Below are 18569 nucleotides of genomic sequence, written 5' to 3' on the forward strand. Positions count from 1 at the left end.
TTCTTCTTTTTCCTTTTATTTTTTAAAGGTCACCTTTACAAAGTAGCATTTAAAAATAAATCTATCTCACAACTCAAAGAAATTTCTGACAGTACTGCCCTCATGCTGGGCAGTCACTGTTTCCTCTGTGTGTGCCACGTGCCAGCGCACATACACAGCTCTTCCTCTTCTTTCCTGGGAGCAAACAAACCCTTAGCGCTTCTTCCAGGTAAACTTTCTGCGGGATCCCTCTTGGCCTGGCTTCTTCCGTTCTCTCACACGTGGATCAGTAGTGAGGAGTCCAGCTGCAGCACAAAAACAGAAGCCTTTAGGAACCATTAATATGCACGCTGCCAGGAAGAAAAGCAGGTTCGTGAATTTATACGTACTGTTGTCTGAGAAAAAAAATTAGAGGAAAGCAACCAGACCAGTAATTTACCAGCCCAGTATCAACCTCGTGACGGCAGTTTGCTTCCACTCTTTGAGGATATTCTTCCAACCTCTGAGACAAACACCAGTTCCGTTATTTAAACCTGCTTTCCTTATCTCATAAGAATCATGGTTCCCTTTTGGCTTTTCAGCTGGTCTCATCTAAGCGAGATAAAGCTGCTCTTGTTGGGGCGGTCACTATTCACTGTAAAGGAACTTAACCTGCACACTTACCATTGCAGAGGCCAGAGTTTTAATGGAGACAAGAGGCAGAGAAGAAAAACTTACTGTAAAGGTGAAGTATGAGAAAGTACTTAGGTATCATCTATTAACAGTTTACATGAATATGCATATACATACAAATATGACTTGTCAAACATTTAAAAAAGGAAACTTATTATTTTAATTTATGCCATAATATTCCCTGTTTTTTTGTTTGTTTGTTTTAGAATCTAAAAGATAAGTTTTAGAGTTGTATTCTCAGGACAGGCAGTTTCTTCTAGAAGAATAAAGTCAGTTGAAACAGGAAACTGTCATTCTCCCAGTCATCAGGAGTGAGTATGTTTCTAGGCAACTGCTGGGGTGACTCCTAGCTATGGTCCACACGGAAGAGCCCAGCAGTGGCAGCAGCTATAGTAAGTTAGTAAAGACCACAGATTCCAAGAATACCACTGATGGGAAAGCTCTTACATTGCTTTTATAAATACGTAAATGTACTTTTTCCTTGTCTTTTTCACTCTTCCAACGTTAGCACTCCTCTTACTGTATACAAGGCTTGGGTATTTTATTAAGGACCATTTAATGTACATATAGCAACACTTCAATTATTTATTACATGCCCGTAAGCTTTTACACTTGCTTGTACTTAAAGGACATACATGGAATAAAACAGCGGTATTTGACAAAATACAGACAAGACCTAAGTTCTAGCTTCAGTTGTAAGTAAGAATGCTTTATTACTTTCAGATATTCACAGGAGCTTAAACTAATCAAATTGTTAAGGTTCTAGCAAATTACTTCAATGACTAGATATGAATCCCATATGATGACAAATTGCTTATAAGCAAATGGATTTTTAAGAACCTTAAGCAATTAAGTAGCCTAAGCCATAGGTAGTGTTTTTATTGAACCCCAGTGGCTTGTACTAGCAGGTCTGGTGCCCAGAGACCATCCTTCCTGCCCAGAGGAGGAGCTTATGAACTTCGGTGCTAAGTGACTTGCTCAGGACCATGCAGCTGGCTGACAGCACACACGGTGCTTTCCTCTTCTCATAAACAGTGCGAAGATAGTCTTCAGCTCAAACTTCCCTGATTTATTCTAACTGCTAAAGCAGTACCCTAATTAAAGAATCAACTGCCCATCCTTTTTCACATTACACAGGGACTCTTGTATTCATGCTCAGGTAACAGGGTTACACAGAGTAGGGTAAAAGAAAATTCAAACACCGCAATGGGAAGAAATTGAAACCTCCAATAACTTACAAAAACAAAATACTCAAAGAACTTTATCATTAACCAAACAATTATTACAAATTTCGATGACAGACCAGGTGTGGTAGCTCATGCTACGTAATGTCAGTGCTTTGGGAGGCCAAGGCAGGATTGCTTGAGGCCAGGAGTTCGAGAACAGCCTGGGCAACATAGCAAAACGCAGTCTCTACAAAATACACAAAAATTATCCGGGTTTGCTAGTGCACGTCATAGTCCTAACTACCTGGGAGGCCGAGGCAGGAGGACTGCTCGAGCCCAGAAGCTTGAGGCTGCAGCTAGCTATGATTATACCACTGCACTCCAGCCTGGGTGACACAGAGAGACTGTTTCAAAAACAAAACACCCACACATTTCTTGACAAAACAAAAACAAGCAATTTGTCTCTTAAATATAACTAAGCTAAGCACTTTGTTAAGCTGGACAAAAGGTTATGCATTAAGGACAAAATTAACTTTTCCCTGAGCTTGGAACTGAACATTTTAGCAGGGCTCAAATAATCAGTGCGGGCAGTTCTCCCCTTTTTCTAATTCAAGCTCACCTTGTAGAAATCAAACCTGAGAAATACTGTTGGTTCAGCAAGAAAGAAGATAGCGAAGGGAAATATTACATATGTAACTATGTATTTTCTCACGAACTTCAGGCACTAGTACAAGAAGCAGATGAACATGTATAGCCAGTATTGGGCCACTATGCCCATCCCACCCAGACTCATACCTTGTCTCATCCACTCGACCTCATCCTCGGTGACAAAGCTGCACAAAGCTTTTGCCATTGCCAATCGTATCGCTCCAGCCTGCGCCGACCTCCCGCCCCCTGAGACTGTGCAGGTCACATCGTGCTTTCCCAGCCGGTCCACAAAGTGGAAAGGGAACATCAGCTGTTCTCTAAAGCACAGCACAAGTAAATGTGGTTACATTTACTATAAAGATACATAATTATGTAAACAACTGAAATTCTGAATATTCATAAAAACAATATTCTGCATGCCACTGTTATACTTTCCATACTTCTCAATCAATCCATTTTACCAAGATATAGAAACACATTTCTGACATTTTGAATGATTTGCTGAGAGTTGTAAGGTTTATTTCTTTTTCTTGGGTATAGCAGTACACTCTATCTTACTGTTTGCTGATCCCCTTTATCTCAGAAGATCTTTGCAAAGCTTGAAAATAACTTCGTAAAGATGTCTTACAGTTGGGGAACTCCATTAATCAACTGAATTTAATGTCTCTGGACTGAATGATCAGATATAAAATCAATAGGCCTTCCCAAACAATTATCAAATGTCATTTGGATTCCCTAAATATACTATAAATATATCTGTATAATGTATAATGCTCATCTTGATATGGTTAGTTTTTAAAGTTTCTAAAACTGTATTCGACCTTGCACTTCCCTGACACCAAACGCATATTCCCAATATTCTTACAGTTCTCTAAAGCGCAGGGTCCTGCTACCTTCCTGGGGCCAGGCTGACATTCTACACAACCCCTGGCAGGCCTGCTCTCTCAGGGTTGGTCAGGGCCCACAAGACCCTGGGGCAGGCACCACAGACAGAACATGGCCCTGGACTTGCTCTTGCTCAACTCAACAAGTATTTGTTGAATACCATTTTCACGCTAGGGAAGATGTTCACCATTACCTTTGTCAAGCACTTTGATTTTGCTATTTTGCCTTAATATCTTGCTACACTTTTATTCAGAAAAGCTCACTTATATTGTATTTGCTTTCTTTGACACTGTAGCTTCTGGACCCAAAATAAAGTTTATATAACACAGTTAAGCTGAGAGACAGGTGTGGATAGGACATGCAAGTGCTATTCTTTATACCACACTAGTAAAATAATCACATGCAGATGGGTAAAAGATGACTTTCAAAAGCCACAGCAAATCGGAATTAATAACAATACAATCTAGGGATGACATAACTCCCACAACAACAAAAAAACCCATAAACCTATACTGTCTTTTTGAACAAATGCTTCCAAGAAACCAAAAAAAAGTAGCCATAAGTTATAAAAACAGTATTATTAGTAGTTATTAATATACTATGATAACTAAAGAAAATTTCAGCTGGGGACCTGCAGTCCAAGCTGTCAAGAGGCTGAGGTGGGAGGACTGCTTGAGCCCAGGAGCTTGAGTCCAGCCTGGGTGACATAAAGAGACTTGTCTCTTAAAAAAAAAAAAAAAAAGTGAATATAAAAGAAAATTTAGGTTGAGCGCGGTGGCTCATGCCTGTAATCCCAGCACTTTGGGAGGCCGAGGCGGGCGGATCACCTGAGGTTGGGAGTTTGAGACCAGTCTGACCAACATGGAGAAATGCCGTCTCTACTAAAAATACAAAATTAGCTGGGCATAGTGGTGCATGCCTGTCCAGCTACTCAGGAGGCCGAGGCAGGAGAATCGCTTGAACCTGGGAGACAGAGGTTGTGGTGAGCCAAGATTGCGCCATTGCACTCCAGCCTGGGCAACAAGAGTGAAACTCCGTCTCAAAGAAAAAAAAAAAAAGAGAATTTACAGACCGAAAATCTAATTCCACTATTGCATTTATGTAACCATCTGGGTCCATGACTCAGTTATATACCTAGTAATTACATCATGAAATCTATTTTTCTAGATTTTAATTGAAGTCTCTTTATTTATCTTTATTTACATAAGCATTTGTTAAAGAATCATAAAATTTTAAAAATGAAGCCGGGTAAGAGTTTAACCTCCCAAACAACTGGCTGTCCAGAAGCCTCCCTTATAACTTCACTTACATGGCTAACCCACTTAACTGTCTGTTAGGTGATGAGAGAACTCCGATCAAGATCCCTGATTCTGGGTTCGCAAGTCTTCCTATTAGTCAGTGGTCAACTCACTGCTGATTTGTAAGTTCCTGACGTGGCTGCCCTAAATCCCAACAACTACTTTAAAATAGTTGTAGGTGCCCATTCCCACCAAGACTAGCCTTAGGCTTCCCAACCATGTAGGAAGTTTCTTGCCAATAGGAATCATATCTCAAATATCTCTGATATCTTCACAATGCCCAGAACAAGACTGGAGAAACAGATGATCCTTAGTAAATAGCTGCTGAATTCAAATCAAAGAATAAGATCTAAGAATGTAATTTCATTATGAGATCAAGCCATAACTGAGACTTGCTGTTAAATCATCAGGAGTTATGTCTGAATACAAATCAACAGACAGGTTATTGGTTAAAGGACATTCCTTCTACAGTTCCCAATGCTAAAGTTATCAGCCCCCGGAGTATGGGTTTCTCTCTGGCTTTTCCTAAGGGAAACAAAAGCTTCCTCCATCCCCTGCCCTGTGAGGATAATAGCAGAACTAATTCATCTTAAATGGAGTTAAGAATCCACTGCTTGTTGACACAGGCACACACAAATAAAATAAACATACACATCCTAAAGTAATGATTGCGTCCAGAAGCTTACACTGTATTAGGAGGTTCCTCTTTTGCCTACATCAGCATTGGTATCAAAAGAGCTTTAGCCCTTTTGACCTTAAATACCGTAAGACATGCAGGAAACAGGAGAAGGATTAGGAAAGGAGGAACTAATCATACCAAACTTCTGTTACTCGTGGATAATGACAGTAACTACTGGGAAAATAATAACCATATCAAGAAGAGGCCTTTATATAGCAAGTCAGAGAGAGTTCTGAGATGAGTATATTTAGATTAGAAGAGCTGTAGTATCTATTTATGATTAATGCCTATTTCTCCATAGGATACAAAGTTTAAAAATTAAAACTGCCATATTTAGCACCCAGCACTAAGAAAAGCCTGATGAGTTCTTACTTTAACCCATAAATGCCAGGTTTCTTTGCTTGCTCAATACATATAATCACATTCCTCTGAATAGGAAAAAAATCCAAAATGATAAAGCAGAATTTTTCCAATATTTATGATCAGAAAAACAAACACAAGCCACAAGAAATTACTCGCACTTTTCCTTGCCTAGTGGGTTAGGTCAGTTTTAAGTGCCAAGGCTGGTTTTTGTGGTGATTGTTTTGTGCACACCGGTCCCCAAACTAGAAGGTGGAAATCTACCTTTCTTATGTTTTGGCACAGTCTGCACTTCAGAACATAAGCTACATATAAGACTACTCAAACTGCAGTAGGATCTGATGAAAAGGGGAGTAAGAGTCAATTAATGAGGAATTCTAGAGATGCTTTTTAAAAAATCAGGAAGCTGCTTTAAAAAATAGCTTCAATTAGCTAGTTTGATATGTTACATTGGTAAAGAGAAATAATCATTCAGATAAACAGAATTAGAAGATCACAAGCGTTCTTAAATGATCATGATGTATCATAAAGCATGTTTCCTTTAAAAACAAAAAAACCAAAACCCAAAACGAACCTGTCCTGTGTGACGGGGAAGTAATGCTGGTAATCAATTCCATTTACTTTTATTCTCCCACTTCCATGTTCATAAACAATTGCTTCTGCTTTTGCAGTCTTTCTTTTACCTTCAAAAATATAAAATTCCTATTAGTAAATATCTTGAAGACCTGTGCTTTGAGACAGGTAAAACTACATTAGAATTTGTTTCCCCAAAATAATATACAACACTGTATATAAGCAGGTCCTATAACTATTATTTCAAGTCAAACCAAAATAAAGCAGGTAAACTACACCGCAACAGATGCAATAAAGCTCACTGTGGGGTAATTTTGTTCTTCAATTCCATTTTAGAAACACTACAATGATTTTAAATTAGTTTGAACAACCAAGAAAGTACTTTATATTCATTTCGCTTACTTACGAGAATCCACAACCAATTTACACAGCGTTCTTCTTTCATAAACAGTAAGAATATATCTAACAACATAAGTTTTAGAAATATATAAATAGTACGATGAAATATTACTAGTAGAAATAAAAAAATACTCAGGAAAGGTCACATTTATTTGAAAACACCACAGTAGTTAAAAATGACAATGATGAGAAATCTTTTAAGAGTTGTAAACATTTTAATAGGTCAAGTCTTCAAAGTTGGACTACGTCTAACGGCTCTGAACAAGAATAATGTGAGTTAGGGATGTGAAGTTTTCATATTACATAGTTTCAGCATTTGATATGCAGATTCACTGAGCATTTTCATTTTTTGCAAGGAAAACTTTATTATAAATATTGTGCCAATTCTAGCAGCTTAAAATGTGAAAATTAAAAGATTTAATAATATAAATGTGTGAAAATAAAAAGTGTTAATATGACTGTATAGGTATGCATCCACATTTTTTTTCTTGGGATATTATAAAGTTCAGTTTTGAAAAACTTCAATAGAATCTTAAAAATTAGGAAATCCAATGTAACAGTAGCAAAAATAAATAAATAAAAAATCTAACGGATAACAGAGAGCAACAGCAAATAAAAAGTAATTGTAGTTTTTCAACCTTCACTGAATTTATTTTCTCTCCACAGAACGTCATTACCTTCGCTTTTGCTAAAGGCCATTCCTTGCTCGTCATACTGTACAGGTTCAATCATCTGTGTTTTTGATGCAACAGCTATCTTTCTTCGAAACCTCTGCACAAATTCTTCCTCAGCAGCACCGCACCGCGATGTCAATAACTTTTCTAGCAGCTGAATGAGTTTCACATACTGCAGACAATAAAAATTCATTAGAAGGTGCAAGTGTAATTGCATTTGCTAAATTTTTTCTATTTTTGCATCCTTGATCTTTCCAATGTTGCTTTTCCTGATGAATTTTGACAGGATGACACTTCTGCATCTTCACGCTGCTTTTAAAACAGCATGCAGATGCATCACTTTTCCTGCGTATCTTTAGTGCCAAATCTTTTCTTTCAAGAAACAAAGAGATTTATCATTCAAAGAAAAATCAGTTTCTCTGTATTATGATTATGAAATTTAGATTTAAATTCACTTTCAAAAAGTATTTAGATGATCTTCAAGTGTAATTTCCACTCTTTTATTAGAACTGTATCAAGTGGAGCTTTATAAATAATTTCAAGTAAGTTATGTATAGTAATATGGAAAGAGTTTGATTTTGAGAAAATGTACCTCTTAAATTATATTTCATAATACATTTGGCAAATATATCTTTGGCTGTTCAAGCTGTGTTACTTTAATGTTTATGATTTCCTTTAAAACCGAACAATCAAGCTATTTAAAAATTCAAGAGATACTTGACTTAAAGGGCAACCTCTTGAAATAAATTATCCTTGCTCCTGTGTGCATTTTTTTTAATAGTTCTTGAACATGTGATTAGAAAGTAAACAACTTGGAATTAACCCCTTAAAATTAGAAGCCAGAATAATCACTCTAAAGTGTTTATGGAGAAGGAAACAACTAATGCTTGAGATTCTTAGTTAATATGGATTGTGAAACTCAGTCTTTGATAGCCTTCTTTATGTTTTTTGTCAGCCTTAAATATCATACTCATCTTTGTCACTATTGCCTTTATTGTAAAAATCTGCCATTAATAGTTTGAAATTTTTAAAAATCTCACCAGTAAGATTAATATTAAAAGAACTACTTCGACTCCAGCTTCCTATGACGTAATGAAAGAGAAGGCACTCTTCTAGTAAGGGTGAAACATTTAGCTACCTAGGATATTGGGTGGACGGAGCTCCATGCTCCTCTCCAGTCACCCGTCTGGACGTTCTGTGCTTAGCTACTCTCTCGATTCCATCTCACAGACTCTCAATGACTACTTTTGCACCTACAAAGGGGCACTACGGTGGAACTCAGCCTTGCTTCTGAACTAGGTTAAGAAGTCACTGACCACCTCCACATCCCTCATCTCGATACCAGCCATAAACATCAGGATTTCTTCTGATATCCAGTACCCCAAAGTACAAAGTATCATATATAACTTGTTTCCTTTGTTTTCATACTTGTACACCTGCATTAAAGTTCTTGGGATATTACAAAGCAGAAAAAAGAATACCTAAGTTATTTAAAAAAAAAAAAAAAATCAAAGCAGCCAGAAACAGAGGAAATAATGAAATTACTCCGTAACGAAAAATGAGATTTTTCAGTTGAATTCAAGTACAGCAGTACTTGGAAGTTAGGATATTAGAAGGGGTAACGCTGGATCCACCACTAACCAAATGTCCAACACTTTGTTTAAGCAAACTGCAACTTCTCCAAATCATTAATTTCTATAATACATTAAATGAGAAAAAGAACAATTCAAGTACATGACTTAAAATCTATATATGGTGGCAAAGTACTAACAATGTTAGCCACCACCATCAAAGAAAAACTCCATCTTGGAAAAATTTATGAAATTGAAAAATTTCTGGAAGATTTACCCAATCTTCCAGAAAGTAATAAATTCGGAACATCGAAATGTTTAAGACATCAACTGTCCTGTGATAATGTTGATATATTAGAACATTTAACAAAATAAGACCTAAAGCAGGGGGTCACAAACTTTATAGGGTATAAGATTCATCTGGAAAGTTTGTTAAAAAGATTCCTGGGTAACCCCTTAGAGACTGCGCTAGATCTGGGGTGAGGCTTAGGACTCTGTAGTTTGTAACCAGCATTTCAAGGGATTCCGATAGAGGTGGTTTGCAGATCCCAAGATAAAAACCACTGACCTTACAGATATGGCACACAAGGTAAACAGTAAATTGCATGAAGGTAACCATGTGCTGCATCCCTTTTCAACTTAACCAATAATGACTCCTTACACTATTATCAGCTTGTAAAATTAGCTACTGGCCTTACAGAAGGAGATCAAACAACATCTGCTGTGCTTCCCTAAAACAACTGGCACAGGACATGAGGGCACTTATGAGAGGAGGACCTGGAGACTCGACAAGGCACCTCCTGACCACAGATAAGGTCATCCCAAGGCAGAAATCAGTGATGAATTTTTTTTTTTTTTTTAAAGATAGAAAGAAAAATCATCTTAGGAACACCTGCTTTGAGGAACATTACTATTAGGATCCTAAATACAGCAATTGTCTGCATTCTTATGGCACAGGTCCCCTTAAATTAAAAAGATTAATTACTTACATCTTGATCTGACAGGTTTTCCACTAACATTTCTTCTAGTTCCTCCTTAATCAGCCATCTGCTGCCAATCAGGTTTCTGTTAAAATATCACATATATTCTCTTTTTAATCAGCCATGCAATTAGAGTTATATCACAAAAGATCCCACATATAGTAGCAATTTTGTGATTTGGAAATAAGTTTTTATGTTATATAGCAGTAATTTTACCCAACTAAACTATTTTTGACATACGTTCCATTTCCTCAATCTACTTTAGAAAAGGTATCTACTCTAGCAAATGTTTTAAGAGTTAAATATGCCACTATGGAACTCATTTGGTATTAAAAGCCCACCAGATTTCTTAAAGATTAAAATTGTGCCCGTATAACTTACTTCAAAGAAGATGTTATGGATACAACGTTAACCTGTCAATAGACTAATGTGGTAGCAAGTCCAACTAAAGGGACACGAGTGCATTTAACTTAACTTAAACAAGGTGTTCTTCCTTTATGGAAGAAATCTTGAATAGATAGGCCAAAATTTAACACTGGCTGATCAGTTTGATGGATCTGATCTATTGCTGTTTGCCAAATGGAAGCAGAAACCTTGATATACCAAAACATAAAAATAAAATGTAAAAAATTAAAGCATGCAAATGCTAAATAAATGTGTAGCTATATACATAAAAATTCTGAGGGCATCATATCCAGGTATAGTAATTAAATATCCTATCATATATAAATCTGGGATAAAAATGACATAAAAATAACTTCAAGTCATGCTTTCTCCTAAATAAAAACCACCTATTATTTTGAACCCTAACCTTAATGCTTAATGATAAAATACTGAACAAATTTTAGGCTTCAGGTATGTCTAAAAAAATACCAATGAGTGGCAGGTTTTTAGTTCAAATTTTATTTATATTTTAACACAAGAAAAGAGCTTACCTGGTTTCAGTTTTTTCTGGAAGCAGATCTTTGGCTTGCAACTGACTTTGATGTTTTTCTAAATTGAGTAACATTCCATATACATCCTATGGCAAATAAAATATACAGTACATACTAAAAATTAAGAGCAATGACACATTATAACTTCTGATATATTTTATAGTTTTCTCCTGTAAGTACTTCCTAAGGTGTCCTCGTCTTCAGAGAATCAAGCTGCAGAGTAAATAAAACTGAAAATGCTTTTAATAACACTATTTCTCATTTAAACTAAAGGATGATAGAGTAATTTCAATGAGAATTTAGTGTCATACATCACAGCACACTTAACTTTAGCTGATTTTAAAATAACTCTATAAAAATTTTACAACTCTACTTCAGTGAGGTTGGTTAAAAAAAACCAAAAACCTTAAACGATTTTCCCTTTCCTTTGGAAAAATCATTAATTTATATGGCAATGTGTACGTTAAACTTAGAGAATTATCCAGTAAAATATATGGTATTTACAGGTACTTATGTATTATTTAATACAACTTACTACTTATTTAATATTTAAATAATATTTAAGTCCTTATCATATAGTTTTTATCTTAAAAAGAGCTTCTATTATATTTATTTGATTTCTTCCTATTAATTTACTTCCTAAAAAAATCTGTGAATGTATGTCACTTGTTAAATTACAATGGAAGTAGAAGTTTGCCATTTTGTTAGAACTTGCAAAAAGCAATAATCCAGCAATAAGGATCATCAATGAAATGTATTTTCTAGGCAATGAGTTTACAATAAGCAAAACAGTACAGCTTTTGCCTGAGCAAACTTAACTTTTTGAAACACTCAATACATTTGTATTTATTCATTTATAATTTACACATAACCTACCATACTAATACCCAATGAGCAGACAGGCATTTTAAAAGAATGAGCTAGAGATGACATAAATTTACTTTTTGTTTTTGTTTTTTTTTGCTAATCATGATACCTTCTAGTATCAGCAAATCTCAGAAGATACACCTTGTTACTGATAAGAGATGTCAATCCATATCTCAAACAGTCTTAATAATTTCAAGTTTTCAGGGGCAACTTCTTGTGGGCTCTGATTAGACTGCCATATTACCTCATAATGTTGCTGATAAAGTTTTATCTAAGTGTAGGAGAAACGTCCCTTTGCCCCGTCATCATATTTACTAGTGCTTGCATTTCAGCACGGTCTTCACTCTGCAACCTGTTTTCAGGAACTGAAGGAAGGAATCAAAGGAAGGAAGGAGGGAAGGAAGGAGGGAGGGAGGGAGGGAGGGAGGACAGACTAAGCCTTTGAATTTTTGTAACATAGGTGAGAAAAGCTGATACAATACTCAATGGGTAGGACTCCTCAGTGAATAAGGACGTAAAAATTCATTCCTTTTGGCTGGGGAGATTCAGGTAAGTGTTTTTGGCTTTGTTTTTCATTAAGGGTAGTAGAATTGATAGTTTAGAAAAGAAAAAAAGAAGCAGAGACAAAAAGAAGAAACAGCACTTAGAAGCTACAAAACTGGTGGTGGAAGGAGGGAGGGAGGGAGGGAGGGAGGACAGACTAAGCCTTTGAATTTTTGTAACATAGGTGAGAAAAGCTGATACAATACTCAATGGGTAGGACTCCTCAGTGAATAAGGACGTAAAAATTCATTCCTTTTGGCTGGGGAGATTCAGGTAAGTGTTTTTGGCTTTGTTTTTCATTAAGGGTAGTAGAATTGATAGTTTAGAAAAGAAAAAAAGAAGCAGAGACAAAAAGAAGAAACAGCACTTAGAAGCTACAAAACTGGTGGTGAGCTAGACATTACCAGTGGACGTGAGTATCTCAAATTGAAAGTAAATCCATCACTCTAGCTCAGCAATTCTAAAAGTGCAGTCCCTAGATCAGCAGCAGCAGCAGCAGCAGCATCCAAGCCTACACTGGCTAGAAATATACATTCTAAGAACTATAGAGAATCTAGTTCAACACAATAGCAAAGGGACAAATGAAGTTAATTTAATCCTAGTATTCATATTAAGTGTAACTGTCCCTACAACTACATTCCAAGTACACATCCATCACCTGCAGCAGCAGAGGAATGTATTTGACAATTAAAAAGCAAACAAAAGCCAACTGTCCACCCTAAAGCAAAACCACAAACCATCCACATATAGAAAAACAGGGGTATATATCCACATACATATATCCCTGTCACTCAACTGAAAGTAAAAGTTTACAATTTATCTCCCAAGAATTGGTAAGCCTTGTTGATTGTGGTTAGGGTACTTTTAACTCACTTTTAAAGGCTAAAATAATGGTTTGGGACTTCAAATGGATAGTATATCAGAAAAATTTCAATGCACCTGTTTCTAGAAGCAATTCTCAAATGAGCTGAACAAATAAAGAACTCCCCCACCACCCCCCAAAAAAATGAATGCTCCCCACTTATATGAAATGGACAGACTCAGGCAAACAGCACGCCACTGTGCACCCAGCACAGCCTGACAGCAGGCTGGACCACAGGCAGACTGTGGCTCCATCGGGGCGCTCTGGTAAGGACACTGCAGTGAGCCTCTCAGCTGCCGGGTTCAGAGTCCGGAGATTCAGAGAGTGCAAGTCTATCTTTCAAACTAGTGAAGAATATATGAACTTAAAAGAATGCCAGCAATAGTAGTAAACTGCTGAGTAATTTACTACCCTCCTCTGCTTACAAGGGCTTACTTAATTTTCTGAAATAATTAAGTCAACTAAAATAACAACAATCAACCTATCTTGTACGTAAGTTTTAAGTAAAAGGATAGGCTGTCATCTCCCAAAGACTTTTGAGCAATTTTTACTCTAAATCCTTATTTTTCTTAAAGTATTCTTCCATGATGCCATTTCCTCCTAATGTTGTACTGAGATCCATAACAATGTATAAATGGTACAAATAAAACCGTCAGAAAAAAATGTAGAAGAGGAGAAAACAACCCATGAAAAGGACATGTCAGATTTCAAACACGGTGAATTCGATTCATTTGCGGCAAATGCTTACAATTTGATGATTGTAACCCATCAAATCACATAATGCCCATTAAACCACTCCATACACTTCTTTAAATAGGAAAATATATGTAAAGTACGTACTTAGCACAGTGCCTGACCTATAGTAATGGTCAAGAATGATAGCGGGGGTGAGGTATGGCTTTCAAGAGTCAAATAAACAATTTTACTGGTGCACCATTTCCATTTATTCTATTTTGCATAATAAAACCACTCTTAAGATTCTACCTTGGTTAGTTAGAGACAACAGTTCTCTGGAAAGTAGATTCTATAGCTTCAACTCCCTGAAGGGAGGTGTACTAATTTACATCAAAAAAATCCTTAAGGGTATAAAATATGCCAAGAACTGTCAACATCACAGATTACCACTGGTAGCTTCTGGTATATTGTTAAGTTTCCACTTAGTTTTTAAGGGACACTAGAGAATTAGTATGACCCACCTACACTAAGTTTATATACTGTATTTAACAGTGTAATTTTCAAATATGACAGGAATAACCCAGATGTGAAATGCTGAATCATTAATCACAGCTATGATTAATATTTCATAAAATCAAAGCAAGCCTATCCACCCCTTGTGTCATCAGATTTCCATAATGTATGAGTCAAATTTAGAATGTGCCTAATTTGAAAATACCAGATGCTCAGGTTACAGAAAAGAAATGCTTAATCTAAACCCTTCTGAGAGCATGAGCACTATGATTTTTAGTATCCTTCTGAAATCTGTTTTGGTTCTATTAAATCATGTGGAAATTCCAATTTTAGGAAGTGTAAACAAGTAACATTTCACGGGAAAGTGATACAGAAAAAGTCTGTTGTATTTTGGTACATGACATAAATAGTAACTAATAGTAATTATCTTAGATACTATACAGTAACAGTAAAATAACTGACTTAAAATTTGTGTTTGTTAAAGAAATCACAGAAAATCAATTTCTTAAATAATCTCCTCAATTTTTTGGCCACTGGCATATACAAAATCAAATCAACAAATGTAAATATAATCCACTTATCATTAACTAAGAGAGGTTTACACTATATATCTCAAGTTCCAAGTGACATATTTCTGTTGTAGACTCTTGGTATTACTTTGTGAATACAATACAATATACTATATAGATTGCACATCATGTAAATGCCATTCAACATACAAAGAAAGTCATCTCAAGATGGATCATATGAAAAAGGACTCTGGGGAAGTCCACACGCAGGAGTGATGACCTGAAAAGTTCTTGTAACTCAGACAGCATATATTTTTACTATTCAAATTAAAGCCCCATCATATATTATAATAATTATACCATTACAAAGAGATAATCTAATTAAAACCAACATAGAGACAATAATATGCTGAATCCTTTTCTAAAAAATTAATTTTCTTAATTGGTACACTTGGAGCATACCAGATATACAATGGTAATTATTCATATGGGAGGAAAATGTACATTAAAGATACCTCTAGAACAGCAATTTCGACTGCTGAATTAATTACTGAATTAACTCCTGCTGTCAAGGAAAGTCTTAAAACAGCATGCAAATATGTTTTAGCACCAGTTTGTAGCTTTTTAAAAAATAAGCACTTTACATAGTCGTAGTTATTCCGCAATACCTCGCTGTGAGAAGGGTCACTATTTTAATTCCATTTTAAAAGACAGCACTACATCCAAGAGTTTTCAACAAGGTCACAAAGACGATCTAGAGACATCTGAACTAAGTAAGAATTCTGTGATACTCAGTGCCCAGGACTTCTGCTAAGAGTCTGGAATCTTCACATAACGAAGCAGCACACTTCTGGGGCTGCTTCCAGGCTTTAAGAACTGAGTAGGTTACTGAAGTCCTTTAAAATGAACTGGAGATTCTCCAAATACGCCAGGAGCTTCTTTCACAAGGCAAATGAACCCTCTTTACACATAAGTTATAAGGATTAGAATTACCTGATTTTCTCTCACATTTTAAACTTTACTACTTATCCCTTCATTTTACATATACATATATATTTTTTTCAGTATAAATTTCATCTGTGGCCATGTAACTCCTTCAGTTTAAAGAAAAAGTTTGAAAATATTGAATTGCTTACTGTAAAACTGGTTCTAAAACATAAATGAAGTTTCTACACAATGCTAAATTCCTGGTGCAGTGTTTAGAGTTGCATACCTTCCCATCTTAAAGACTGAGATGAGGGGAGCTTTTGTAAAACTTCAATAAATGCTTAAGGTATTGGGGCTGATATCAGTCTTAAAACTGGGACTTTATTAACCTCTCTTTTGAGAAAATGTATTTATCTAAGGCGAGTAATGCCTACAATGACAATGTATAGAGTTTTCAATATTCTGTACTACGGTCCTTCCCAAGCACTGGTTTTGTGGGACATCAAAAGGGGTTTGGAGTAGAAAGTGTTCTACAGTCCACTCGGTTTGAGCAGCAGAGTGTGAAAGCAACGTGTTTCTTTACTTAAGGACTTCACAGAGCTTGGATTCTACTAAGTGTCTCCTTGTTAGAGTTCCCCAGTACACAATATGTAACATTCCTAAATGAACACTTCAGAGCTTTCTTGAAGAATATTTCACAGTTTGTATTCTGCAGAAAGCACTTTGGGAAGAGCTGGGTTACAGACATGCCTTGACTTAACGGGTCATGTTTTACAAAAGGGTTACCACTTCAGAGTTAAATAATCCCCTCGCATTATGAGTTTTAAAGGATTTTCAACTTACTTTTAGTGAGTGCATTTTAATTTTTTTTTTTTTCCAGAAACATACATATTGGTAAATGTTTTTTTCTTCAAATTAAAGGACCTTCAGAAACTGAACCATGACCACCAAGGCTGCGGCCTTTGTCACCAGCTTGGTTGTCCTGGACAGGCCCAAGCTGCTGTGGGAAAGGGGGTAACCCTGGTGAGGTTTACAGCCTTGGATCCAACGGGCAGCCCACTCTCTAGCCTAGTCCTTTCTCCACTCCCCATAGTCTTCACCTAGGCTAGCCACAACTCGGTTATCTTGCTGTATAGCATTTTATTTTTTACACAGACATCTATATCCTCTTTAACATTCTTCCCTCTCCTTTACACCTTTGCTCAATTGTTTCAGGAAACTTTATTCTTTCTCTCTTTCTTGAAACCTAAAACCCTAAATCATGTCAGAAAAGCAAACAAGTTCTACTAGTTCAATGGACATTAAGGAAATGGGAAGCCATCCATTTTTGGCGAAAAAGCCACCATGCAGGGGATCCCTTCATGGTACTCAATGATGCTTTCAGAAACTCAGGAAGTTTCTTATTTCTTCTTAAATTACTTTTTATTAAGAAATTATTTGTTACTATGGTTTTATACTTTTTTCATTATATACATACATCTTATTAGTGTAAAATAAATGAGTTTTTAATCGACTTTCCCAGGAACCTGAAGACACGCATGGATCATTATATCCATAGGAAAATGGGGGCCCAAGTGCCCTGCAAGTGAACCTGTGGAGTGTGGCACGTTTCCAAAACGTGAGAACATCGCGGATCAGCACATCCCCCTTCACTTTATACTTTCCTATCACGCTTCGTTTCTGGGCAGGAACAATAAACTGTATCTTATATTTCATGGCCATTTTTCCTCAAAAACCTCCCCATTTCTCCACAGAAAGTGGACAGACTAAATACAGGTCAACTGGAAACAGGATCCACTAAAGCCTCATACACTGATCTTAACTGCAAGGTGCATCCGTGCCATCTTTTATTAACTGCTATAACGTAATATATATGCTTCGTATGCAAACAGTCACCAAATACTCCAAAGAAGATGTGGCATCTTGGAGGAGGATAAGAAAGGTTAATCGGCATCAGAAGGGTCTCCTCACGCCAACTGCACGCAGGCTCCAGATGCGTTTTCCTGTCACAACTCCTGGCCAATGGCATCCGGGCCTCACACAATTACAGTTGGGCAAAAAACAGTTTGGCTTAGTGTCTGTTACCCTGTCACATAGGGAAAAAATTCTATCAACGAAAATAAATGGTAGCAACAAGGATTCATTTCCAAGTCTTTAGAGCTTGCCACAGTTTTCAGAGGTGACCTCCCGTGCCGCAGTGGGGACGGCCGTCCTGTGATCACTCACGGTGGGAAGGGGACGGCTCCCCTCACCATCAAGACCAGGCAGAACAAAGAGAGTGCAGGCAGGCGAGATGGCTCCTAGTGTTATAGCTGGACTTTCTACGCAGTGCCTGGCCGCTACAAAAACGCTTCTGTAGGGTGAATGATGAACATTTTGTCACTATTTCAAAGTCTCAGTATCTCCAGCAGGTGATCGTGATATGTGTTATCTGGGAAACTAGGCTGGTGTGACTGCAGCTGTAATTAATAACACCTGCTATACATAATGCTGAAATGTATGCATAGAGCATACATTTAGAAATTACTGCATTGCACTAAAATAGAAAAGTCCAAAGGACTCTTCTATTGATCCATAACAAAACTTAAATTACTCAAAACCAAAGAATGTTTATTAATCAGATATCATTTGACATTTTAGTCAGAGAGTACGGTAACATTTTATCCACTTAGAAACTGATCAGTTTCTTGAACAATACTTTTTAAAACATAAAAACAAACTTAAAAAAAAAAAAGTTAGGTCTCTTATAGGATGTGTAATTTCCTCATTATGATGGAATGCAACAAAATATCTTGCCCTTGGGTTGCTCAGTTTCAGCCAAAACAAATGCAAATGGCATGTCAGATGACAGCTG

At 36.6% G+C, this 18569-nt stretch overlaps 1 protein-coding gene across 1 annotated transcript in view; it reads right to left on the bottom strand.

The window, feature by feature from the left end:
- The window catches only part of LOC105490156 (mitochondrial ribosomal protein S9), a 56153-nt gene continuing 37584 nt past the window's right edge, over positions 1-18569 (bottom strand). Inside the window, exons 6-11 of the mRNA XM_011755523.3 lie at positions 10820-10905; positions 9894-9969; positions 7337-7505; positions 6262-6370; positions 2613-2782; positions 1-284 (exon numbers count right to left, since the gene is read on the bottom strand). Of these exons, the coding sequence (XP_011753825.1) occupies positions 193-284; positions 2613-2782; positions 6262-6370; positions 7337-7505; positions 9894-9969; positions 10820-10905 (702 nt within the window). The 3' untranslated portion in view covers positions 1-192. The remainder of the gene's footprint in view (positions 285-2612; positions 2783-6261; positions 6371-7336; positions 7506-9893; positions 9970-10819; positions 10906-18569) is intronic.

Source organism: Macaca nemestrina, chromosome 13, assembly GCF_043159975.1.
Source record: "Macaca nemestrina isolate mMacNem1 chromosome 13, mMacNem.hap1, whole genome shotgun sequence".
Classification (NCBI taxonomy): Eukaryota; Metazoa; Chordata; class Mammalia; order Primates; family Cercopithecidae; genus Macaca; species Macaca nemestrina.